This window comes from Mirounga leonina, unplaced genomic scaffold (assembly GCF_011800145.1).
Source record: "Mirounga leonina isolate KUSES-001 unplaced genomic scaffold, KU_Mleo_1.0 Mir_151, whole genome shotgun sequence".
NCBI classification, from domain to species: domain Eukaryota; kingdom Metazoa; phylum Chordata; class Mammalia; order Carnivora; family Phocidae; genus Mirounga; species Mirounga leonina.
The window spans coordinates 9,292,475-9,315,496 of NW_023270377.1; the positions used below are offsets into that span (position 1 = coordinate 9,292,475).

The 23,022-nt window shown below is 43.3% G+C and overlaps 1 protein-coding gene across 1 annotated transcript in view; it reads left to right on the top strand.

The window, feature by feature from the left end:
• Positions 1 to 23,022, top strand: part of DNER (delta/notch like EGF repeat containing) — a 171,572-nt gene that overhangs the window by 53,916 nt on the left and 94,634 nt on the right. The window contains exon 5 of the mRNA XM_035006941.1: positions 10,877 to 11,030. Within this exon, the coding sequence (XP_034862832.1) occupies positions 10,877 to 11,030 (154 nt within the window). The remainder of the gene's footprint in view (positions 1 to 10,876; positions 11,031 to 23,022) is intronic.

Below are 23,022 nucleotides of genomic sequence, written 5' to 3' on the forward strand. Positions count from 1 at the left end.
AGGTGGACATCACACAGTAGGTGGACTGTCTCCCCATCTCCAGATTTTGGGTATCAAATGGTGACAAGGGTCTTGAGTCCTCAATGGCTCATCCCTAAAAGGACAAAAGCTGCCACTCCAGGACTGACCTAAGGAGAGACCCAGAGCAACCAGAGTGTTTGAAACAGGGCAGGGAGCCGGGGGTTCTCTCTAAGGGAGTGGGTTTTGTACCTTTAACGTGGGCCAGGTGCAGGCAGCTCCTGTGTGGTCTCCCCATCTATCTGAGCACCATGGTTTACTTGTAATGTAGTTTCTTTTAATAGAGGGCAGATCCTAGAATCAGATTACCTGGGCTCAGATTTCAACTCTTCAGCTTATTAGCCAGCAGACCTTGGTCAGTTGACTCATCCTCTCTGTGCCTCAGTTTCCTCAAATATAACCCTGGGATAACAATAAACAATGAGGATAACTGCATTTTGCAAAGCCCTTCTAACAGCGTGTATTGAGTGCTCAATAAAGGTATATGATGAAGATGATAGTGATAATGACCGTGACATAGATCTATTTCTCTAACTAGCTTGTCAATTCCTGAACACATGAACTATGCCTTAAATGTCTCTGTATGTGCATTTCCAAACTCTCCAGGTGGCTATTGTTCAATAAGTATTTTGTATTCTGTAGGATAATGACTTCAGTACGTAAGCATCAAATATTTGTGAAGGACTAAAAGCAGCATTTGAGGAAGATTGCTCTGAAAATAGTTGGAGGAATAAGCCAGAGAGGGTGCATGTCTGTTCTGGGCTGAATTGTATCCCTGCAAAACACACATGTTGAAGTCCTCAACCCTAGTACCTGAGAATATGACTGTATTGGGAAATTGGGCCTTTAAAGAGACAATTAAGGGGCACCTGGGTAGCTCAGCTGGTTAAGCAACCGACTCTTGATTTCGGCTCAGGTCGTGATATCAGGGTTATGAGATCGAGCGCCGCATTGGGCTGTGTGCTCAGTGCAGAGTCTGCTTGAGATTCTCTCTCTCTGCCCCTCCCCCCCATGCTGTCGCTCTCTCTCTAAGTAAACAAACAAACAAACAGACAAATAAATTCTAAAAAAAAAGACAATCAAGGTGAGACAAAGTCATATGGGTCATATGGGTGGGGCCCTCATCCAACATGATTGGCGTCCTTACAAGAAGAAGAGAGTAGGACACAGACATTCACAAAGGAAGATGTTTGTGGAGACACAGGGAGGAGGTAGCCATCTATGAGCCAGGGAGAGAGGCCTCCAAAGAAACCAAACCTGCTGACACCTGAGTTTTGATTTTCCCCGTTTTTAGAAGTGTGAGATAGTAGATTTCTGTTATTTGAGCCACCCAGTCTATGGTCCTCTGTTTTGGCAGCCCTAGCACATGGACGCAGTGAGAGTGGGAAGGAAACCCATGAGGTGGTTGTTAGCACCCCAGGGAGGCATGCAGTCACTTGCAGGAGGGGAGGGCTGGGGGGATTTGTGGCTTCCATGGGACTGAAACCGAGGTGCATCAGATCTAAGATTTCAAGAGGCCTTTGGAAGCCATCTCCCTTCAAATTCTCACTCAGTGCATAAATGCTTCTATCATCCCCCTTCTCAGGATGGTGTTTGAACTGCACTGTTCATACTTTGTGACTCAATTCCTTGCATTTCTGAATATCTTAATTTGTAAGAGATGTCTTTGCAATGAGACTAAATCCGCCTCCCACTGCTTCTGACTAGCTGTGTGACCTTGAGCAAGTTACTTAAAGTCTCTGAACTGTTTCCTCATTGGTGAAATAGAAAAATCATTCTGATCTTGCAAGACTGTTGGGAAGATTAAGTGGATCTTCAGAATGGTGCTTGGCATATGGTGGGACCTTTTTTCAATAAATGATGGTTGGGTACCCTGCCCTGTCCCCATCGGTTTCCCATCTTTAGAAGAAGTTACCACTGGTTTATCATCTTTGCTTTACACTTAAAAATGTAACTCAAGGAACGCCTGGGTGGTTCATTTGGTGAAGCATCTGCCTTCGGCTCAAGTCATGATCCCCGGTCCTGGGATCGAGCCCCGTGGGCTCCCTGCTGAGGTAGCTTCTCCCTCTCCTCCCCACTCGTGCTCTCTCTCTCTCAAATAAATAAATAAAATCTTAAAAAAAATGTAACTCAAAGTGGGTTCTCCATCTGAGGTAATTTGAAGAAGATGGTAGGAAAGGTCTTTATTCTTCAGTGAGTCCTTCTCATCAATAATTTATACATCAAAGTGTCCATTTTATTAAAGCTTTTTCTTTACCATTTTCTTTTCATGTAGCAAAGGAAATAACTAGAAGATTAAATGGAATTTTAAAATAAGAAATTAGAATGGTATGTCATTTACTTGTGGGATCAGGCTGGTTTTTTTATAGGGAAATTCAATAAAAGATGAATTTTCAGTGACATTCATTTTTTTTTAAAGTCAAACTTTACTTTTGCTAATGGATTAGCACTTTTCATCAAATAAATACACAGATACTGGTGAACTGAAGATCCAGGCTGATTACATGGAAATCTTATGCCTAATTATGGCTGTGCTCAGCGTGCTGAGAACACAGAAGTTGCCAGGATATGGCTAGAAGCTGCTTTTGAATGTCTCCATTCTGCAAATCCATATATCCACTTTGAGAGAGAAAGCCTTTTACAAAATTTCCTGAAAGACATTTACTTTCTTCCCCTTGAGTAATAAAGTAAACTTCAGTGTCCTTTGGAAGGAAAGAGCAAGGCTCATTTATTATTGTTCCTATTTTTCAGAATTTAACATTTAAGCCAAAGAAATGAATTCTAGGAATTCCTGAATGTCAAGTTTTGAATTTCATATTTAGATGATCTGCATGTTGTCTAAGCTTACTTTTTTTTATAAGCTGTTATATTTGCAATTAATGAATCCAAACAGAAGAGGGATAGTGTGTTTAAGGTTAATGGGGACTAAGATTATAAGCCATAAGCAATGCGAACATGTTGTTTAAATTACATGTGTAGTGAATGACTCGGCTGACAGACAAGAATTTAAAAAATGTAATTCAGAGTGAATTTTCCTTTGAGGTAATTTACTGTGTTCCCAGCAGGGGGCAAAACTTCGTCTCTCTGGGTGGGCTCCAGGGGTCCCTGTGTGGCCTGGGCCCAGGAAGAGGCATGTGTACGGACTTTCACATCATAACAAGAATTCTCAGATAGTCTCTTAAATTTTATATCCAAATAATCGTTTCTGTCTCTTGAAATACCAAATCTGGGATTTTAGTAAAAGGCTAACTTCTACCTGCCTAAAAGACCACGCTAGATTGGTCTTCTGGCCCATTCGTTATAGCTCACCTGTGCTGAATCAAATGAAAATGTACAAACTGAGGGTTCTAGAGGGGAGGGGGTGGGGGGATGGGTTAGCCTGGTGATGGGTATTGAGGAGGGCACGTTCTGCATGGAGCACTGGGTGTTACACGCAAACAATGAATCATGGAACACTTCATCTAGAACTAATGATGTAATGTATGGTGATTAACATAACATAATAAAAAAAAAGAACTCATCTAAAAAAGAAAAGAAAATGTGTGCTCTGATGACTCCTTTTTATCTAGGTTTTAGTGTCTGTCAGTGTTACAGGATTTTTGTCCCCTTAGTGCCTGTGGTTCTTGGTCATGCTGCTTCGAAGAATGAAGAGTATACCAGACGAAGAGTGGGGCCAGCAAAGCAAAGTCTGAAGTCTAGCAAGAGTATAAAGCTCCTGGAGAAAGAGGGAGCCCTGAGTGGGTTGCCCCTGGAGTTTCTAAGTTTAGGGGGTTTTATGAGCAGAACTATCTTCAGCAGTCAGGGTGTGCTGAATCGTGCCAATCAGGGCTTTGGGCATGTATCTGTCTACCTATTAGGTTAATGTCTCTGTGCTGATGATCCTTTTTGGCCATCTGGGGGCTTGGGTTTTAATTGCCCCTTTCCCGTGATATTGACAAATGCTTTGTGGTTAATTGTCTTATTTTATTTTTTATTTTTTAAAGATTTTATTTATTTATTTGACAGAGACACGGCGAGAGAGGGAACACAAGCAGGGGGAGTGGGAGAGGGAGAAGCAAGCCTCCTGCTGAGCAGGGAGCCCAATGTGGGATGGATCCCAGGACCCTGGGATCATGACCTGAGCTGAAGGCAGGCGCTTAACAACTGAGCCATGCAGGCGCCCCAAGTTGTCTTATTTTAGGACGTTTTGCAGAAGTCATTTCTGCAAAGGCTGCAAAGCAGAATGTCAGTGTGGTCCTGTCTAAGCTGCAAAACAAGATGTTAGTGCTGTTTTATCTTAGCTGTCCTGACTCCATATTTTCTTGTTGGGGACCCTGGCCCTGACTACCTACTCCTAACATCAGCTATGTGATTTCAGACCCAGACGACCACCCGGCTGGGTTCCTAGGAGCTGGAATAATAGGTCCTTGGCTGAGGTCCTTGCCAGGATGGGGCTTCTGTGGGCTCCCATCTCTACGGATTCAGGGTCAGTGCATTTTGGGGTGATGGGACAGCTCAGGCTGGAATCTGAGTGATCCTGCATTGTTACATGAGACAGTGGGGACTCACTGCATTCTCTTTTGGAAGTCTGCTTAAGACAATGTAAGCTCTCAGCAAAAGGGTCTGCAGAAAGCCCCTACTCAGGGAATCATCTTCATGAACATGCACTTGGAGCTCTCCTTAATTAACTAAGAGCAGAAAGACGACAGAGCTTTCTATTGCTGGGAAACAAGACTCTACGTCTTGAACCTGCAGGTATCTAGAGAACTCGTTTAGAGAAGTCTTCTGAATATTTACCCATAGGCTCTGTAAGCAGGAATTGTTCTCCTCGCAGAGGCCTGGGCTGGGTGTGTCCTGCTCGTGACCTTGGCATGCTGGGGAAGCTGAGAGGCAGCCAAGCCTTCCCCTGGCACAGAGATGGCTGAGCTTCAAGAAGACTCTGCTGTTTAGAGGGAACTATGCTCAGTTACGTGATTCTTTTTGCCCACCTGAGAAAGCAAGCAGTCAGTTCTGTTGGGCAAGCAGAGCTTTTCCTGGCACTTGGAGATGAAAGAAGTTTCTGGAGTGGGACTTTACACCGGGGGAGGCTCAGTGATGCGCTCACAAGGTTCTCTACAACATCGCTGCAGGAAAGGTGCTAAGCGGATCCCACAGGGAGGAGTTGGACCCACATGCGGAGTGTGAGTCTCATTTTCCGAAGTTTTCACTTTCCTTTCTTGGGACTTAGCCAGATGCTTAAAATAAAAGCCACATAATTTCGTATTGTGGAAAATTTCAAGCACATATCCAAGTGAGAGTAATTTGGCAAACCACCATGTCTATGTCACCTGTCTCCAACAATTATCGATTCATTAGCTAGAGTTTTGATCTTGCAGATGTTCATACATTGAACTACGAATAGCCCAGACATTGTTTGGAAGCAGGCTGGCCCCTGGTGGAAATGGAAATTGGCCCGGAGAGTCCTTTAGCCAGGAGAGGCTCAGATAATCTTTCCATTTTAGAGGTTTAGGGGCCCGTTACTCACCTTCTGGCTTGGGAATTGCCCTCCAAATTCTGTTCCAGTATCCCCTTTAGTAAGAATGTGTGGATGAAGAATGTGTGAGTCACTATGAAGCTGTCTTAGCAAAACACAAGATCCTCAGAGATAGACAAGGAAATAGGGGAAGAGGACCCCTTACCTTCACAGGACTCTCCTTGAAGGTTGTCTTCAAGCAGCCCCTTATGAAGTCAGCTTAATTCAATGAACAGTCGAGCATCTATTATGTATGAGTAACTGAAGTCCCAAACGTCAAGGACCTCCAGTCCTGGTGAAAAATCGTCCAATCAAGGTTTTCAAGTCTGTTCATGAGTGATTAGGCACTTTATGTACAAGAGATACTTTCAACTCTCAGGAAGGATATTTTTACTCTATTTTGAAACCGTATTTGAATAAATTTGGTATTATTCTTAAGACTAAAAGAAATTAGAATCAATGAACCAAAAGGATAGTCAGTGATGCCGATAAGGAAGGCAGCCAGACCTTAAAAGCGGAGGTAGACAAACCACATGATCTGGAGCAAGAACCAAAATACCACAGTTGTTGGGGTTATTTTAGAGTCAGGGTGAAGGGCGCCCCCGCGTGCATCTCTGGTACACAGACCAATGCAGTGATGATAGGACAATATTCAGCTATGCGTGGGAAAGGTTTGGAATCGATGATACAGATTTAAGCCTTGACCTTATACTTGCTGGCTGGGACACCTTCCAAAATGTATCTGACCTCCCTGTTGAGTCTATTCTCAATTCCTATAATGGATGGGATAACAGCCACCTGACAGATGTGGTGAAGATTAATGAGATAATTCAATGTCAGCAAGCTCTATAAACAATGAGATTCAGTGTCTAGTCAGCTGGGGCTTTTATGTTCTTACTGATGTCACAGGGACACCAACAAGAGATAAATGTATTTTCTGTATACTTTGTTTAAGGGAGAGAGTAAGATAGAATGGATGAATTCTGACCCTGAAAGAGAGAAATAAAGCTCCTCAGAAAACGCGTCTCTGTGGGATGATTTGTTCGTGACGATTAGGCTTTACTGAGAAGTGACAGGTGCAGAGAATGAAACAGAAAAAGTGAGATGGGCCAGATTGTCAAGGGCCTTGTGTGCCATGCTGGGGAATTTGGACTTACTTATCACACATCTGACTCCATATTTCATAAAGTATTGAAATATTAAAAAGTACAAAAACATAAGTCCCAGTCAGAGAAGACATAAATTAGAATGCAACATCCAAGTTAGGAAGAGGACACATAGAGATCACAGAGCTCGAGATAGCTGTTAAAGCTGAACTTCCTGTAGACTCTGAGCATGTCGCAACCAAATCAAAAAGGAGGAAAAAAAAGGGCAGTCCCATCTGCATTGTTCATGAGGAGAAGACATCAGCTCTCATGACTAACAAAACTTTTACTGGCACTTAAATGAGTGACTTTTCTTGGGGAGGACTTTATAAAGGAGGCACAAAATAATGTGTGGCATAGAATGTTCTCTCCAGCATCCTAACGGTAAACACAATAGGAGGTTTAATGGGCTTGATTCTTATAGGGTCCCTCTCTTCCCCTTCCCGACTTTATTGTTCCCCATGGCATTTATCATCTCATTTACTACATTATTTACCTGTTCATTTTATTTATCATCAGCCAGCACTAGTTTATCATTTCTAAGAGCCAGTCTTGTTCATTCTTGTGTTTCCAGGTCCTAGAACAGTGCCTGGCACATAGTAGGTGCTCAGTCAGTATTTGTCATATGGATGTCATACGAATGCAGGTGTGACTGAAACTTTTTAAACCTGCAGCTTTTCAAAGTGAGCTTCCCATCACCGAGAAAGTTCCATTAATGTACAAATGGAATATTGGACATCAAGCTGTTGGGGAAAATTGAGATTCTGCATTGGGTTTTAAGATTAATCTCTGAGGGTCACTTTTCATTTTCCTAAAAAAAATACTTTTACATGTAAATATACATAATTTTGCAAGGAAATAGCTTTGCAAGGAAATAGCAAGGAAAATTAGTAGCTACTTTTAAGATTTATTTATTTTAAAGAGAGAGAGAGAGCGCACAAGCATTGGATGGGGGGAGAGGGGCAGAGCCAACTGTGTGCTGAGCGGGGAGCCTGATGTGGGGCTTGATCTCTAGACCCTGTGATCATGACCTAAGCCAAAACCAAGAGTCAGACACTCAACCAGCTGAGCCACCCAGGCACCCTGCCCCACTAAGCTACTAATTTTAAGTAAGTCCATTTTGGCTTTTATGCTCGTTAAGTCAATTGGACCTAGATTAGTGCGGCCATAGTGGGTTAAACTTCTTAAGGTTGGTATAACGTTTACAACTTTCAGTGATCACAGTTTTCCACAACAAAGATGCTAACAACAGGGGCACCTGTGTGGCTCAGTCGTTAAGCATCTGCCTTTGGCTCAGGTCATGATCCCAGGGTCCTGGGATCGAGCCCCAAATCGGGCTCTCTGCTCGCCGGGAAGCCTGCTTCTCCCTCTCCCTCTCCCACTCTCCCTGCTTGCGTTCCCTCTCTTGCTGTGTCTCTCTCTGTCAAATAAATAAAATCTTAAAAAAAAAGATGCTAACAAGATAGTTTCCTAGTAAATATTCATGGCTTCTTACAAATCAAGTCTTGAAGCTTAATATTAAAACAAACCTCTTAATAGTGTAGGAAAGCTCATTGTTCTTAGAAAATAGACAGGAAGAAATCTAACTTTATGGACCATATGATACAGAATACATAAAAACTTAAGTAGATTTTATGGTCATGTGTATGTAAACACTTGTGAATCTTCCTTATCAATCAATCAAAGTTTAAGAATCAATTCCATGTTTTGCTTGGTCAAAAACAATTGTTTCAACAGTTTCTTAAAGTTTCTTTCAATGTTCTGGCTTAAAACAAAGCAAAACAAAATGTGTGGCTTCTGTTTTAGCTTTAGATTTAATAAAAGCTAACTTGAAGATATTTGATTTGGTGTTTTTAATAATTTATTTCCACAAGCAACATATTTTCCATGGAACATAACAGATGAATTGTATGCAAAATGCATCCCCCAAATAGCCAAAGAAATTGATCTGCAATATGGAACTGCTGGATGCAAACCAAGTAAATTTCAGAGGACAACTGCCAAAAATAATGACACATAGTAATTTATTATGATGCTGAGGCCCATTTTGCCCACACAGTGTTTACATTTCAAAGGCAGTCACAGATCTGCAGATGCACAAAGGGCTCCAGACAAGTCCCTGCAAATATCAAAGGTGTACTCTGTTGCACGTTGGGCAAGGATGAGATTTTCCTTAGAATATAGTTCTAGAGGAAGAGTTTCCTATTTAAAAAGCTGCCTTTCTAACAGCCTTGATGCGGCTTCTCCCAGCTTTGAACTACAAAGTCCTGCAAACACAAACAAAAGGAAAAAAACCACCTCACGTTATCCTGAAAAAGCACATAGGGAGTCAAGAATTGCTAGCAGGCAGAGCGCATTTCCATTTGCCAAAAAGACGTGTGAGAAAGGATGGAAAGAGAAGGCAGAAAATTTAACTCTTAAGAAGAAAAGCCATTGCTTTTATTCCACTTGTTCTGGTTTCTAAGAATGTGTTCTTAAACTTAAGAATTGATTATGCAGATTACAAGGATTTCTCCTGTTCCCTCAACAAAAACATACCTACACAAAACCTGGCAGTTTGGTCAAGCTAAATGTCACATTTGACGGGTCTCTTTTTTTTTTTTTTTTAAAGATTTTATTTATTTATTTGAGACAGAGAGAATGAGAGAGACAGAGAGCACATGAGAGGGGGGAGGGCCAGAGGGAGGAGCAGACTCCCTGCCAAGCAGGGAGCCTGATGCGGGACTCGATCCCGGGACTCCAGGATCATGACCTGAGCCGAAGGCAGTCGCCTAACCGACTGAGCCACCCAGGCGCCCCACATTTGACGGGTCTCTTGCTTGGTTGCTAAGGTCATGGGTCCATCCACTCCTGGTTTAGTCACTTTGGGGGCATCCTGTTAGAGTATAAGCTATGATCTAATTGTGCAAGGGACAGTTTTTCTTAGAAAAGGGGTCTGGTGGGGATGGGGCAAGTTAGATGGAAAGCACTAGAAGTATGGCTACAAATAGAATGCGTCCATAATACAATTTTGCATAATGCCTCTGTGGGTGTTCCTTCCAAGAATACAAGGTTGAGTGAGGACTAGGGCATCTAAACATTCACATATTGCTAGGTCAAAGACAAAAAGAAATAGATTATTGTTTTTCAAGAAGCTAAAATGGCATTTGATAAAATTCAGTCCTCATTCCAGCTTTCTCCTTAGTGATAAATTCTACAGATCTCCCTTTGAAATCAAGCTTACTCTAGAAGAGCCAGCAAAGCAAACATGAGGGCTGGAGGAGGGGGGGGGGGGGGGATGTTATCATTATTTGCAATTGATATACAATTTTGGGGGATTTTGTTTTATCTGGAAAACCCAAGATAATCAAGTGTTTTAAGTATTAAGTTTTGTTTATGCCATTCTCCTTTGCTTCCTCCATACCCCTCTTCATGAAGATCTGCAGTAACAACCTACATTGCTTCACACAGGGTTTGGGACCAGATTAGTGTTTTTTTGGTGTGTTTTTGTTGTTGTTGTTGTTTGTTTTTAGATGGTCACCACCCTCAGGGATTAAGGAGTGAAGAGAGCAGGAAGGCTCAGTTTTATTTGGATTTTACAACTATCTCAGGAATGAAGAAGCTTCCAACCAAATGCAGTGCTCTGGGACTGAGTTATGGTCTTTCACTAAGATTACAGGAATACCATAAGCCAAACAGGATGCTTACTAGAATTACACTCTTTATTTTCCCTTGCACTCAGTTCGTCTGCATAGCTGTACATTGACATCGAGGCTAATTTACAGGGGGATTCAGTAAATTCTCTCGATGCTCTGGAAGGTGGTCAGAGCAGGACATTGGACGAGTGCTATCTATGCTGCAGGATCTTAGTTGGTGTGACATCTCATTTAATGGCTGGAGCACAATATATCTGCTCTAGCAAAATGGTCATTTCCATGTCAGGCCAGCAAAACTTCATTTTTGTGTAAAACATAGTTGTCTTTTCCACTTTTTATTTTAGCAAAAAGGAAAGATGGCTGGGATAAATATCAAAGAAAGAATGAGAAAAATAAATGTTTGAAAATTAAAGTGTAAGGAAATGCACACCATTTCTCTCAAAGCTATGACTTTAATCAGATCAAAATATAAATGATGCGATTCAAGCATTCGGTATTGGGAGCGGTGCTTTGGAACTTTGAGATTCACAGCCTGAGCATACATTTTAGAGGACTCATGCAACACAGATGGTATGTTTGTGTTTTAGGCAACGTTTTCCTGTACCTGTGAGGATCCGTATGTGGGTACTTTCTGTGAAGAATTTGATGCCTGCCAGCGGAAGCCCTGTCAGAACAACGCCGGTTGTGTGGACGCAAATGAGAAGCAAGATGGGAGCAATTTCACCTGCGTCTGCCCTCCTGGTATGATTTGCATAGATTAGTTATCATATATCTCTCTGTCGAAGATACACTTACTAAGTAAGGGTGGCTAGGTGATACATTGTTCAGCTTCAAGGCAAGGCAACTTTAAGATCTCATTTGATTCCCTCAGGCTGTGAGTCATAGGCCTGGGAATGGAAGAGGGAAATTCACATGGGGATAGATATCCTGTTCCTTGGCTGGCTTTCTGACATCAGGATGCTTCTGCCTTCGCGGTCCACCATTTTTGTTCTGGGGTAATGATATGCTTGGTCAAATAGAGGTCTGGACATTTCAGAAACAGTTGTGCAAATATGTGCCGAGTGTGGACTGGGACTGTGCTGGGTGATTATGCTCAGTAACAAGAAAAATCCAGGATAATCTATGCAGGTTGCTAAATAAAGCCACCTCATCGTTCCGTTTATGTTAATTTCCTTTGGTTTGTGTATGTTCATTAGGCCAAGTTCTTGGTACACTGTTTTCCACAATGGGCGGGGGGTCTTCAACGTTCCTAGATCAGTGTGGGGGATTGGTGGGTATTACATGAGACTTTTGAATCCTCGGATCCCAATGGGCGACCAGTAGGAGAGTGCAAGCCAGTGCCCCCAAACTTCTGTGCTCTGCAGTCATCTTAGTTGACTTACTGTTTAGCCAACTCGATTGTTAACACTCAAGGAGAAGGAATGGCAGTTACCAGTGAACATTCTGACACAGCTATTTTGATACAGCTTAAAAGTCAACACCAAGTTCCTCCTTTTTTACTATCAAATAGCATGCAAAATTGGCATCACCTTTCCTTTTCTCTCATCCTGTTGCCAACATCTGCCTCTGCGTGGGGATTCAGGATGAGGTAGGAGTTGGGGAAGGCCAGAGGGATGGAGTGAAGGGGCAGCTGGAGTCATGAAGTGCTCATTATAAGAAATAGGATCCAGTGGTGCAAAAGTTTATAGACAAAAGGTGAGAGTTCTTCACTCATCTCTCCCAACCCAAAGCATCAGTCACAGGGGCAGGTTAATAATCTGGTATATTCTTTCTAGACCGGTGTGTGTGTGTGTATGTGTGTGTGTTCTATGTGCAAGTGTGTGTATTTCTCTTGCACACCAGATGATTCAGTATTTTTCTATATGCCTTTTGAAAAAAGTGATTATATTATACATACTGTTCTATAACTTGCTTTATTCCAAGTATATTTACCAGTAGATCATAGACAGCCTTTCATGTCAATATGTATGGATTTGCCTCATTCATTTTAACAGTTTCACAGTGTGTCTCCTAAACTTGTATCTCCAGGTCAGACTCCCTCCAAACTCACTCACCTACTGTTTACTTGGCATCCGCATTTGGATGTCCCAGGCCACCTTAAGCTCAGCCATTTGCAAAATGGAGCTCATCATGCCCCCTTCCCACTCTGCTCAGCTTCCAGTGTTCCATCTGTTTCTATAAGCCAGACATTTGCAAGTCATCCGAGGTGCCTCCCTCTCCCTCTCTGTCCACACCCCTTCTACCTCCAAGGGTTCTTCATTTTACCATCTAGAGACCTGTCAAATCCAGCACCCTCTCTGCAGCCCCACGGCCGCCACCCCTAGGCCAGCTGCCTCTGCCCCTTGTCTGCGCTGCTGAGGTCACCTCCCACTGCTTGTCCATGCACTCCTGACTGTGCTGCATGCTGAACCAAAGTGATTGTGCCAAACTGAGCCCTCACTTTTGTCCCCATAACCTCCCTTCTCCACCTGGTGGCAGGTGATCGTTTTCCTATGCAGATCTGATGTAGTTGCCTTCCTCCTTCAATCCCTTCTCTCCATTGCTCTTTGGTCCATGATCTGTCGCTCGCCTGCCTTTCCAGCCCCATCTCACTCCACTGTCCGTCTTGCTCTGGGCCTGGCCACCTTGGTCTTTCATGTCCCTGACAGCCCGAGTGAGCTCTTTCTGCTGCAGGGCCCACCTCTCTTCTTTGGGCCTGGATGGCTCTTTCTCCTGCTTCCCTTTGGCCTGGGTAACTACCCCCAGGTTTTTGTTTCAGGCCTCTGTGAAATGCCCCCTGTCCTCTGGAAGCCTCACTAAATGCTGCTAGTCTCTCTCCCTTTTCCTCTTTCATAACTGTGTGCTCCTTCCCTTGACACCCTGCCTCTGTTTTCAGTGTGCATTTACATGTGTGGTCTTCTGATTACTGCCTGTCTTCCCCATCAGCGTTAACCTCATGGGAGCGGGGCCTGAATCAGTCTAGCTCATCATTGTATCTCACAGGGTCTGACAAATCATGGGCACTTACTCAAGGTGTTGATAAGATGAATTAATGAAAGCATGTGAACATAGCCTCATGTTTTAAACCATTCCTCTAGTGATGGGTCCTTAAGATGTCTTCAGTTTCTCTTTTATGAGTAATGTCAGAACAAATAAAGAACCTTCTATAAATAGTCTCAGTCAGGTCAGTGGGTGCAGCTTGTCATTGTTTGGACTAAAATGACTTCAGTTTGATATTTTACCCAAGTCTGTTGTCAAAGGGCATTTCTCCATTTTATTAAAGGAACTCATGTGTACAGAATTGGAATGGTCATAATGCGTGGTTGGTGACGCTCTTTCATTTTGTCCATATCCTGCTTTTATATATTTACTTAGCTATTTTAATAATGTAATAATCACTGGTGAAACCAACATCAAAACCAGAAGTTCAGCCCCATAACTAGTGATTGTCATCTAGGGGTGACAATCACTCTGAATCTTGAGTTGATCAGTCGTTTGTTTTCCTTTTTATAAAGTTTTAATATTTAAATGTTTTTGTAGAAGCATTTAGTTTTGCTCTAATTATTTTCAATTTATAAGAACAGCAGCATGTGTGAATGCTGTTATGGTGTCGTGCATGTAGTTCTCTGGTGCTTCCTTTTTTCATGAGATGCATCCATATTGTTTGAGTTCATTCTTTTGGGCTGCTATATAAAATTCCATTCATCTACACCCCCGTGGACAGGGACTGATACACATCTGTGTTATGTCTTCTGTTGTATATGTATTAGAAATTGTTTTAGGTATCCACCTCTGAGTGGAATTGCTGGAACATAGGATATGTAATGGATCACTTATAGGAGGTCACGCCAGCCTCTTTCGCAAAGTGGTTTTGCGCTAATAAGTCCTCCCACATGTGATGCATAATTGGTTTTGTGAATTCATATCATCTTCAAGGTTTTGTAGTGTCAGAGGTTTTAATTTTTCCTAACTAAATGGGTGTAAAAAGGTGTCTCATGGTGGTTTCTGTACTTTGTGGTTCTCTAATGACACTGAGCTCCTCTTCATGTGTTTATTAGCTGTGTGTGTCTTTTCTATGAAATACTGTCTTTCTATCCCTTGCTCCTGTGTGTGTATGTGTGTGTGTTCTTGTTGGTTGGTAAGAATCCTTTGTTTCTTTTTGATACTAACCATCTGTCTGTTGTGTGAATTGCAAGTATTTTCTCCAAGTTTGTAAATTGTCACTTTGAGGGGTCTTTGGATGAATGGACATTCTTATTATGTTTTGCAAACTTTACTTCTCTAGTTATTACATTTTATACCCATTTAAGAAAATATTTCTTTGCCTGAAGAGCTAAAAGATATTAACCTATATTTTCCACTCAGCATTTAAAAATGTGGTTTTTGCCAATCTTTACTTAATATGAATTTTATTTTTGTGTATATGTTGTTTGAGATAGGGATCTAATTTCATCATTTACTATAATTTTATTTTTCTTCTTCTTTGAAAGTACCCCATATGTGTAAATATGGAGTATGTGAAACTTTATACTGTGTCCCTCCTTCTAAAAAGCTACCGACAGAATTAGGAATGACTGGATGCCTAATACACTTTTAACTGTGCTCTCAGGCATTTCTGCACTGTCATGATTTAACTATTGATTTGAAATTTTCAGAAGCGTAAGTAACTATTTTTGCTTCTTAGTGGGGAAAAAAATTTCACCTTTATCATCTAAGAGGGCTTAACATCTTCCATGTCAATAGCACATCCTGCCTAGGCGGCACATATATGTATGTAGGATACTCCATGGGACTTCTAATAATAGCAATAACAATACAAAATACTTCGACTCTCAGTTGGCATCAGGGCCAGGGAGTTGCATTACAAGAGTATGAATTTTGATAATTCTACTTAGATTCAGGGACAGTCTGGTGATTGCCAGTCCTGCCTCTGTCAGGGTCTCCCCAACTCCCAGCAGCTTTCCTTCCTTGCCTTTTGCAGAGCTGGGTCTGTGTGCTTCCCTTCTCCATGGCCTCCATTCGTCCTCATGCTCTAGAACAGATCCTAATCCAAGCTAGAAGAGATTTAGGAAAGGTTACCCTGGTGCCCTCGCTCTTTGCTCGTCTACTTTCTGACTTCTTCCTACTGTTCTCTTAAGCAGGGTTCTACCTTCTCAGTTCTCATTCCCAGTAGGACAAGCCCCTCCCCCTTCTAGCTTCTAGCTCCGCCTCTCAATAAGCTGCTCCCTGCACACGCGCGTGTATACACACACACACACACACACAAATAGCTACTGTTTATTCAGTGTTTACCACCATTACATTCTATTACTCTTTATTTCTCCGTCCCCTGTCAGTGCCAAGCCCCGTGCCTCGCATATTCATAGACACAGAATATGTGATTACATTGAAATGTAGCTTCTTTAATCAGGATTTATTTTATCAAAGCCTTCTAATGTTGAGAATATAATTTTTCCTCAAAGGAGCTATTACTTTTTCTGAAAAGAATAGCTGTGATAGATCTTCAAAACTGTCACTGCCAAAATATTATTAACATTGAGCAAAGCATTTTTCAACTTCAGAGTGCTTCATTGTTCTAGCTTATTGGGCATTTCGGCCCCTTAAAACAAACAAACAAACAAACAAAAAAACCTCTTCATTTCTGAGGCACAGAGAACGTAGTGTGTGTTCCTGTCCCCGCTCTACCCTTAAACACTGAGTGTTGCTCAAGTAGGTGTCCAGATACCTCCGAGCAGTGAGTTAGAAGAGGGTCACCTCCTTCTGGAGTCACCTCCTCCTGGAGACACGTCCTGAGTAGGATGGGCTGTAGGTGCTCACACCATCCTCACTCACCTCAGGAAGTCAATGTTCGAGCAGGTGAATGCCTTTTTTTTGGCAAGTGGCTTAGTTCAGAGGTTCAGAGTAGAAGGCACCTCAGGGCTCGTCTTTGGACATGGGGCACGGGAAGCAAGGGTGACCCTGGGAGGCTGAAGGATTTGACCAAGGTCTGCAAGCTCATGGGAGACACAGGATTTCAGGCCTCTTCACTCTGTGTCACACCAGCTTTGGGTCAGAGTACATATTTACTGCAACATATCCATGGTTTGTGAATTTTACATTAGTTATGAACAGAGCGGGAGGTGTGGCCCTCTCTGATGGGCTGCGAACACATTGCCCACGATGCTGTTCACCTGCTCATGGGACCAGAGGTGGTACCACCCAGGACCAGGGGACAAACTGAACTGTAACTTGCCGCTCAGGATTTCAATCCAGCCCCTTCTGCTTACTAGTCATGTGACCCACCTTTCAGCTCTCGGGTGTCCTCATCTTTAAAATAAGGGGTTGTATGAAGATCACTCATTCATTCAAAAATTGCTTGTTGAATATTGACTATGTGCCAGGCATTTTCCAGGTGCTGGGAATACATCTGTGAAACAGCTAAGTCCCCGTGTTCATGGAGGCCACATTTTAGTGAGGGAGATGATTCAACAATGTGCACATGTGTGTTCCTTGGTGTGTGTGTGTGTGTGTGTGTAGTCAAGGAAAATGGTCAGGCAGTGATAAGTGCAATAAAGAAATAAAACAGGTGATGAGATCAAGAGAAATGGGAGCATGATTACAGGTAGGGTGATCAGATGGGGCTTCTCTGAAGGGAAAGTCCTTGTGTAGAGACCTGAACAAAATGATACACATTTTGAGCAATGTGACTATTGTGGAGAATAGCATCTAGGCAGAGGGAATGGTACATGCAGAGGTCCTGAGATAGGAATACAGGCACAGTACCAGTGGATGAGACTTGGCGCTGGGAAGGAAGCTGGACCAGACCATGGAGGAAGGACAGGGATTTTATCCAAAGATGACAGGAAGATGTTCAAGGGTGTGAAGTGGGGCAGGCCATCTGACTTCTCTCTTGAAAATATCACTCTGGACCCTGGTGAAGAAGAAACACAGGGAGGGAAAATGGGGAAATTAGTCTCCAGACAAAAGAGAACCACGGCTTGAGCACTGTGGTGTGGGCAGTGGTGGAAGTTTGGATCTGGGATGTATTGAAGGTATTGCTGGTAACACTTGTTTGGGGGGGATGAGTGTGTGGTGTGAGTGGAGGTGGGAGATGTGGATGGCTCTGGAGATTTTTTTTTATTAATAACAACTTTGTTGAGATACAACCCACATACCATCGAAGCGTGTGATTCACTGGTTTTCAGAATATTTACAGAGTTGTGTGACCATCACCATAGTCCATTTTAAAACATTGTCATCTCCCCAAAAAGTAGCCCTCTATCCTCCACCTGTTGTCCCCTGACCCTGCTACCGCCTCCCCCCAGCCCAAGGCCACCACTGATCTACTTCCTGTCTCTATAGATTTGCCTATTCTGGACATTTCATGTAAGTTGAATTATTTGATATGTGGCCTTTTGTATCTGGCTTTTTTCACTCAGCGTCACATTTTCAAGGTTCATCCATGTTGTAGCACGTATCAGGGCTTTGTGCCTTTTTATGCCTGAATAATATCCCCTTGTATGGAGACACCACATCTTGTTTATTTGTGCATCCACTGAGGGCTGTTTCCACCTTTTAGCTGTTGTGAATAGCGCTGCTGTGAACCCCACCCTCATTATGCTCTCTCTTCTCTGCTCCTCCAGGGTCTTACGCTTCTAGCCTTTTGTCTTCCTCTGTCTCTGCCATCCTCCATCCTCCGCCTTCATCCTTGGCTTCTCATCAGCAGGGATTCCAAGGTCTCATCTTAAATCCAGTCCCTAACAAGCAAAAATTTAGTAAGTCCTTGCTGCTGCTTCCATATGTTTGTCTCCCCCTTCCCCTTCCCCCTCCCCCCCTCCCTCATCTTCTTCATCACTGCCACACGTTGGTCTATGTCAATTTACTTACACTTCCTTTCTCTTCGTATCGTGAAACTTCTTCTCCGGGGTTATTGGTGGAATCCTTCCCACTCATTTCCAGGGCTCTTTCTTTGTCCTCGTCTCTTTAGAAGCACTTCTCATCTGGCTTACAGAGCACTGCATGGTGTCTGCTCTCCCGAGACCAGTCCGGCCCTCCTCCCCACCCCCCCACCCCCCCACCCCCAGGGAGCTCCTATCTTACTGCTCTCCTGCTGCTTCCCTCTGCTTTGACAGCAGTTACTCGTGCTGAGCTGTCACCTCTCAGTGTTTGGATTTCAGATCCTTCCTTCCCTCCTGTCACCTCAGCTCTGGCACTTTCATGGACTTGGCCCTGACCCCCTGCTGACGCCTCAGCCCCTCCTCAGACTCAACCCCAGACCCACGGGGTCCTCCTCCCTCGACCTCCCACACACACTTTCAAGCCTGACTTTTTCTGAGGGGTCTGGTTTCTATCAGTGGTGCCTTGTCACTCAGGCTGGCCCCTCAGGCCTCACCATCCACCCCCTCGTCTCATTTCTCTCTGGACCATCACCAGGTTTGCTCTGTTGTCAGTGATTTCCCATCAGCCCCAGCTCTTCCCCATCCATCCCCCAGCCCCGATTCGGGCTGCTGTCACCTGCTGCCTGAATGATTGTGACAAGGCTGTCCACCCTCTCCATGGTCCACCTCGCTTACCGCCACGGCGCTGCATTCCAGAAGCCCTGGTGTGGCGACGCTGAGCAGGGCTGAGATGTCAGATGGCCCGAGCGCACAGCCTGCACCCATTCCTCATTCTCCTTGGGACTTCAGGGAAATGACTCCCTCTTGAGGGGTCTCAGCTTCCTCTCTGAAACCCGGGATGGCGGATGGGATCCGCAGCGCCACCCTCCAGCGATGCTGTGACACTGAGGGAAAATGACCCACGTGCCGTGTTCAGAAAGGTGCCTGCACAAACATCAGCAATTGGTGCAAGACTATGCGATTGATAGAAATGGCTCTTGCTTCCAGGATGGGTCTCACTGGGTCATGACAACCATCCTGGAAGCTGGGTATTGTCATTCTCCATATTTCATGCAGGGGGGACATGAAGGTCAAAGTCAGTCCTTTGATGTGCTACTCAGCCTGTCTTTGCATGGCCATCCCGGACCTTTGACTCTGCAAGCCACTGTCCTTTCCACTGTGACTCTTGCCTGTGTGCTTATTAAATGTGGTTACTTTCTTTCTCACCTTGAGATGAATTTTCCTAATTTTGCTGGACGTCAGCTTCCTCCCACGTTTTCCTATTGCATATTCCGGTTTTAATTATATTTTATTGATTGCCTTTCACAGATGGGCCACCTATGTCTTCCTTTTTTTGCCTTTGGTTTTTAAATCGTATTTGCATTTGTTCGGATGTGTTTGTTTTTCCCCTGCCAGCAGATCTTACTTTTTTTCTGTTAAATAATTCCTGCCTTCTGACTTTGAAATTGGATGCCTCTGAGATTGAATGTCTAGATGGCCTGCAGATTCCTGCTATTTATTTCTTGCTTCAGTGTGCTAATATTAGGCACTCCATCTCTGCCTCCGGGCTGAGGCCTCAGCCCCGCTGCTCTGATCCCCCAGCCCCGCTGCTCCGATCCCCTGAGGGCAGGAGCTGAGGCTGGTGGGTTCTCGCGGTAGCCTCAGGCTTTCAGTACAAATCCAGCATCTTCGCCTCACTGCACAGCTGGGCTATTAAAAGACCAGGGATGTTAAAAATAGCTCCACCATGATTCCCACCTTGGAAGCTTTCAGGATAGCTCTCCAAAGAAACAATTAGATTCTATCTCACAGATAGTCAGAGCCACACAGAAGAATATTTTTATTTCAGTAGAGGAATCATGAGGTAAACATCATGCACAAAAACAGTTGTGCAGGGAAGGAGGATGTTTAGAGAAACACCTGATCGATTGCCTTGTTTTCTTTAATAGCCTGATTCATTTAGCTAACAATGCTTCCTTGTGCTTAATCGTTGAACTGTAGAAGGCTTTCCTTCATTTCAAGAGCACAGCCAGCATAGACCATGATTTGGGGGTGCCGGGGGCACAGGGTTTTTGTTATGTTGCTGGCAATCAAAAGACACTACCAAGATGTGGTTTTCTTCCAACCATCTGGATATTCATGGGAGAACTTAGCCATTTTTCTCTCTGTACACTGATAAATTTTAAATTATATTTTCTACTTAAATACGAAATAGTATAAAATTAAATGCTCCAAGTCTACATTAGACCAAATGGAATCTGGGAATGCATCCACTGAATGGATTATTGGGTTCAATGCGTTTCCTTAAAGATGCCTGGTCATCTTTACCATCGACCAGCCTTCTCTCCATACGTGTGATTTGTTTCACCTGACATCGTTTCTCACGGTCAGGTGCCTTAAAAATACTAAGCCTCCATTTAGAGTTTAGAGCTTTGCCAGTCGTCCCATCTGTCCTGGAAAGGCATCCTTATTACATATCCCAAGGCATAACTTTTTTCTGTCTTCTTTGTCAAAGTGGAATGTTCTCCAAAGAAACAGTAAAACCCTCCTAAAAGGAGAGATCAGTATTTCCGATAGTCACCTATTTATGAACCAGTTATTATTTTATTTATTCATTGCATGTCGCAATTATTAATTTCTCAGTAACAAAGCTTTTAGACTCAAGTAATTTATTTCAAAATGGTCTTTAACATGCTAGAGGTTATATATATTCCCAAGGATTCTGATTTTTAAAAATGTCCTGAAGGTTCTGTTTCCCTGCCTTGAAAGGATTAGTTTCTGTTTAAGGGAAGATGAGAGGTGTTGGGAGGAAAACAAGTGTTTTTGGTCTGAAGGACCAAGGTCTCATTGACCTAAACCAGGGTTTCTCACCTCTGGTGTGAGGAACAATTGGGGCTGGATCATACTTTATTGTAGGGGACCATCCTGTGCATTGTAGGATGCTCAGCAGCATCCCTGACTCCTACCCACTAGATGTCAGCAGCCCCAGTGGTGTGATAATAGACAAGGTCTCCAGACATCACTAAATGTTCCCTGGGAGGGGGACTCACCCGGTGGAGAACCACCGATGTGGGGAATTAAATCCTGCTGGGGGCTGCTGCACAGGAAAGAAGCCTGCTTTAGGTCTGTTGATTTACCGTGTCATGGGCACCTGTTGAAGATGCTGAACGCTTCTTGGAGAAGCAAGACTGAAGTTCAGAAGAGGATCGCTGTAACTTTCCATCCATCCCAGTCTGGCTGGGGAGGTGGCAGGCAGGGGGGCAGGGTGTGCTTTAGCACAGCAATTGCTCCATTGTGGTGTCTCCCAAATTGGAAGTACCCATTGCAGAACACAAGGTGATTTTTATTTATTTATTTATTTATTTATTTATTTATTTATTTATTTATTTATTTATTTATTTATTTTTAATTTTTAAGATTTTTTTATTATGTTCAGTTGGCCAACATATAGTACATCATTAGTTTTTGATGTAGTGTTCAATGATTCATTAGTTGTGTATAACACCCAGTGCTCATCACAAGACGTGCTCTCCCTAATACCTTCTCAAACTCAACACCCAAAAAGCAAATAATCCAATCAAGAAATGGGCAGAAGACACAGACAGACAGTTCTCCAAAGAAGACACCCAAATGGCCAACAGACACATGAAAAAATGTTCAACATCACTACCATCAGGGAAATACAAATCAAAACCACAATGAGATACCACCTCACACCAGTTGGAATGGCAAAAATTAACAAGGCAGGAAACAACAGATGTTGGTGAGGATGCGGAGAAAGGGGAACCCTCCTACACTGTTGGTGGGAATGCAAGCTGGTGCAGCCACTCTGGAAAACAGTAAGGAGGTTCCTCAAGACATTAAAAATAGAGCTACCCTACAAGGTGATTTTAGATAGCACATTTTTGCGAGAATACATGCTTATTTTAATAGCTATGTATTTATTTTGGTGTGCATTAGGGAAAAACGTAACCAGCACATTTTGCCCATGCATTTTTTTTTTAAAAGATTTATTTATTTATTTATTCATGAGAGACAGAGAGAGAGAGGCAGAGGGAGAAGCAGGCTCCCAAGGAGCAGAGAGCCTGATACGGGACTCGATCCCAGGACCCTGGGATCATGACCTGAGCCGAAGGCAGACGCTCAACCATCTGAGCCACCCAGGCGCCCTGCCCATGCATTTCTGGTATTATTGGGTAAGGAGAGACTAACACTGACTTAAAAGGTATAGTTGATTTTAGGACAAAAGTTTTAAGCAAGTTGATTCATTTGTGCTAGGAAATGTTTAAGTGTTGCGGATTCAGAGATTAACAAAACAAAGTCCCGGTTCGTAGGGAATTTGTTCTCAAAAGGAAACCAATGAAGGAAAGCATTTCAGGTAATAAATATAATGTGAGGGAGCTTGAAGGATCTCTGGGGGGATAACAGGAGACTCCAGGACAAAGTCCTGCTCCCATGGCTCACCTTCTAAGTGGGGAGGTAACAAGTCTATGTGTGTATTGTTGAGTAGAGGTAAGTGCCAGATGAAGAAGAAAGAAGGGCTTGAGGCCTGAGGTCTGAGCAGGGAAAGATTTCTGGGCAGAGACACGACTCATGGGAGGGGCGGCCATGGAAGGGTGTAGCATCAGAGGGTGCAAGGTGATGGTGGGACACCAGGGCTGAAGTCTGATGGTCTAGAGTGGCTTTCGTGCATAGGGAAGACTGTCTGAAATTATCTTTTGTGTTTGTTCCCTTGCAAGAATTAAATAAAAATAAATTATAGTGATTCTCAAGCTCCATGAAACATCTCAGTGTATATTGGCTTAGCCTACTCTTTCAATTAAATTCATCAATCAAAAATCAGTTATTCAGTTATTCAACTGAACATTGTAATTGGAATCAGAAGTCTGATAGACTCT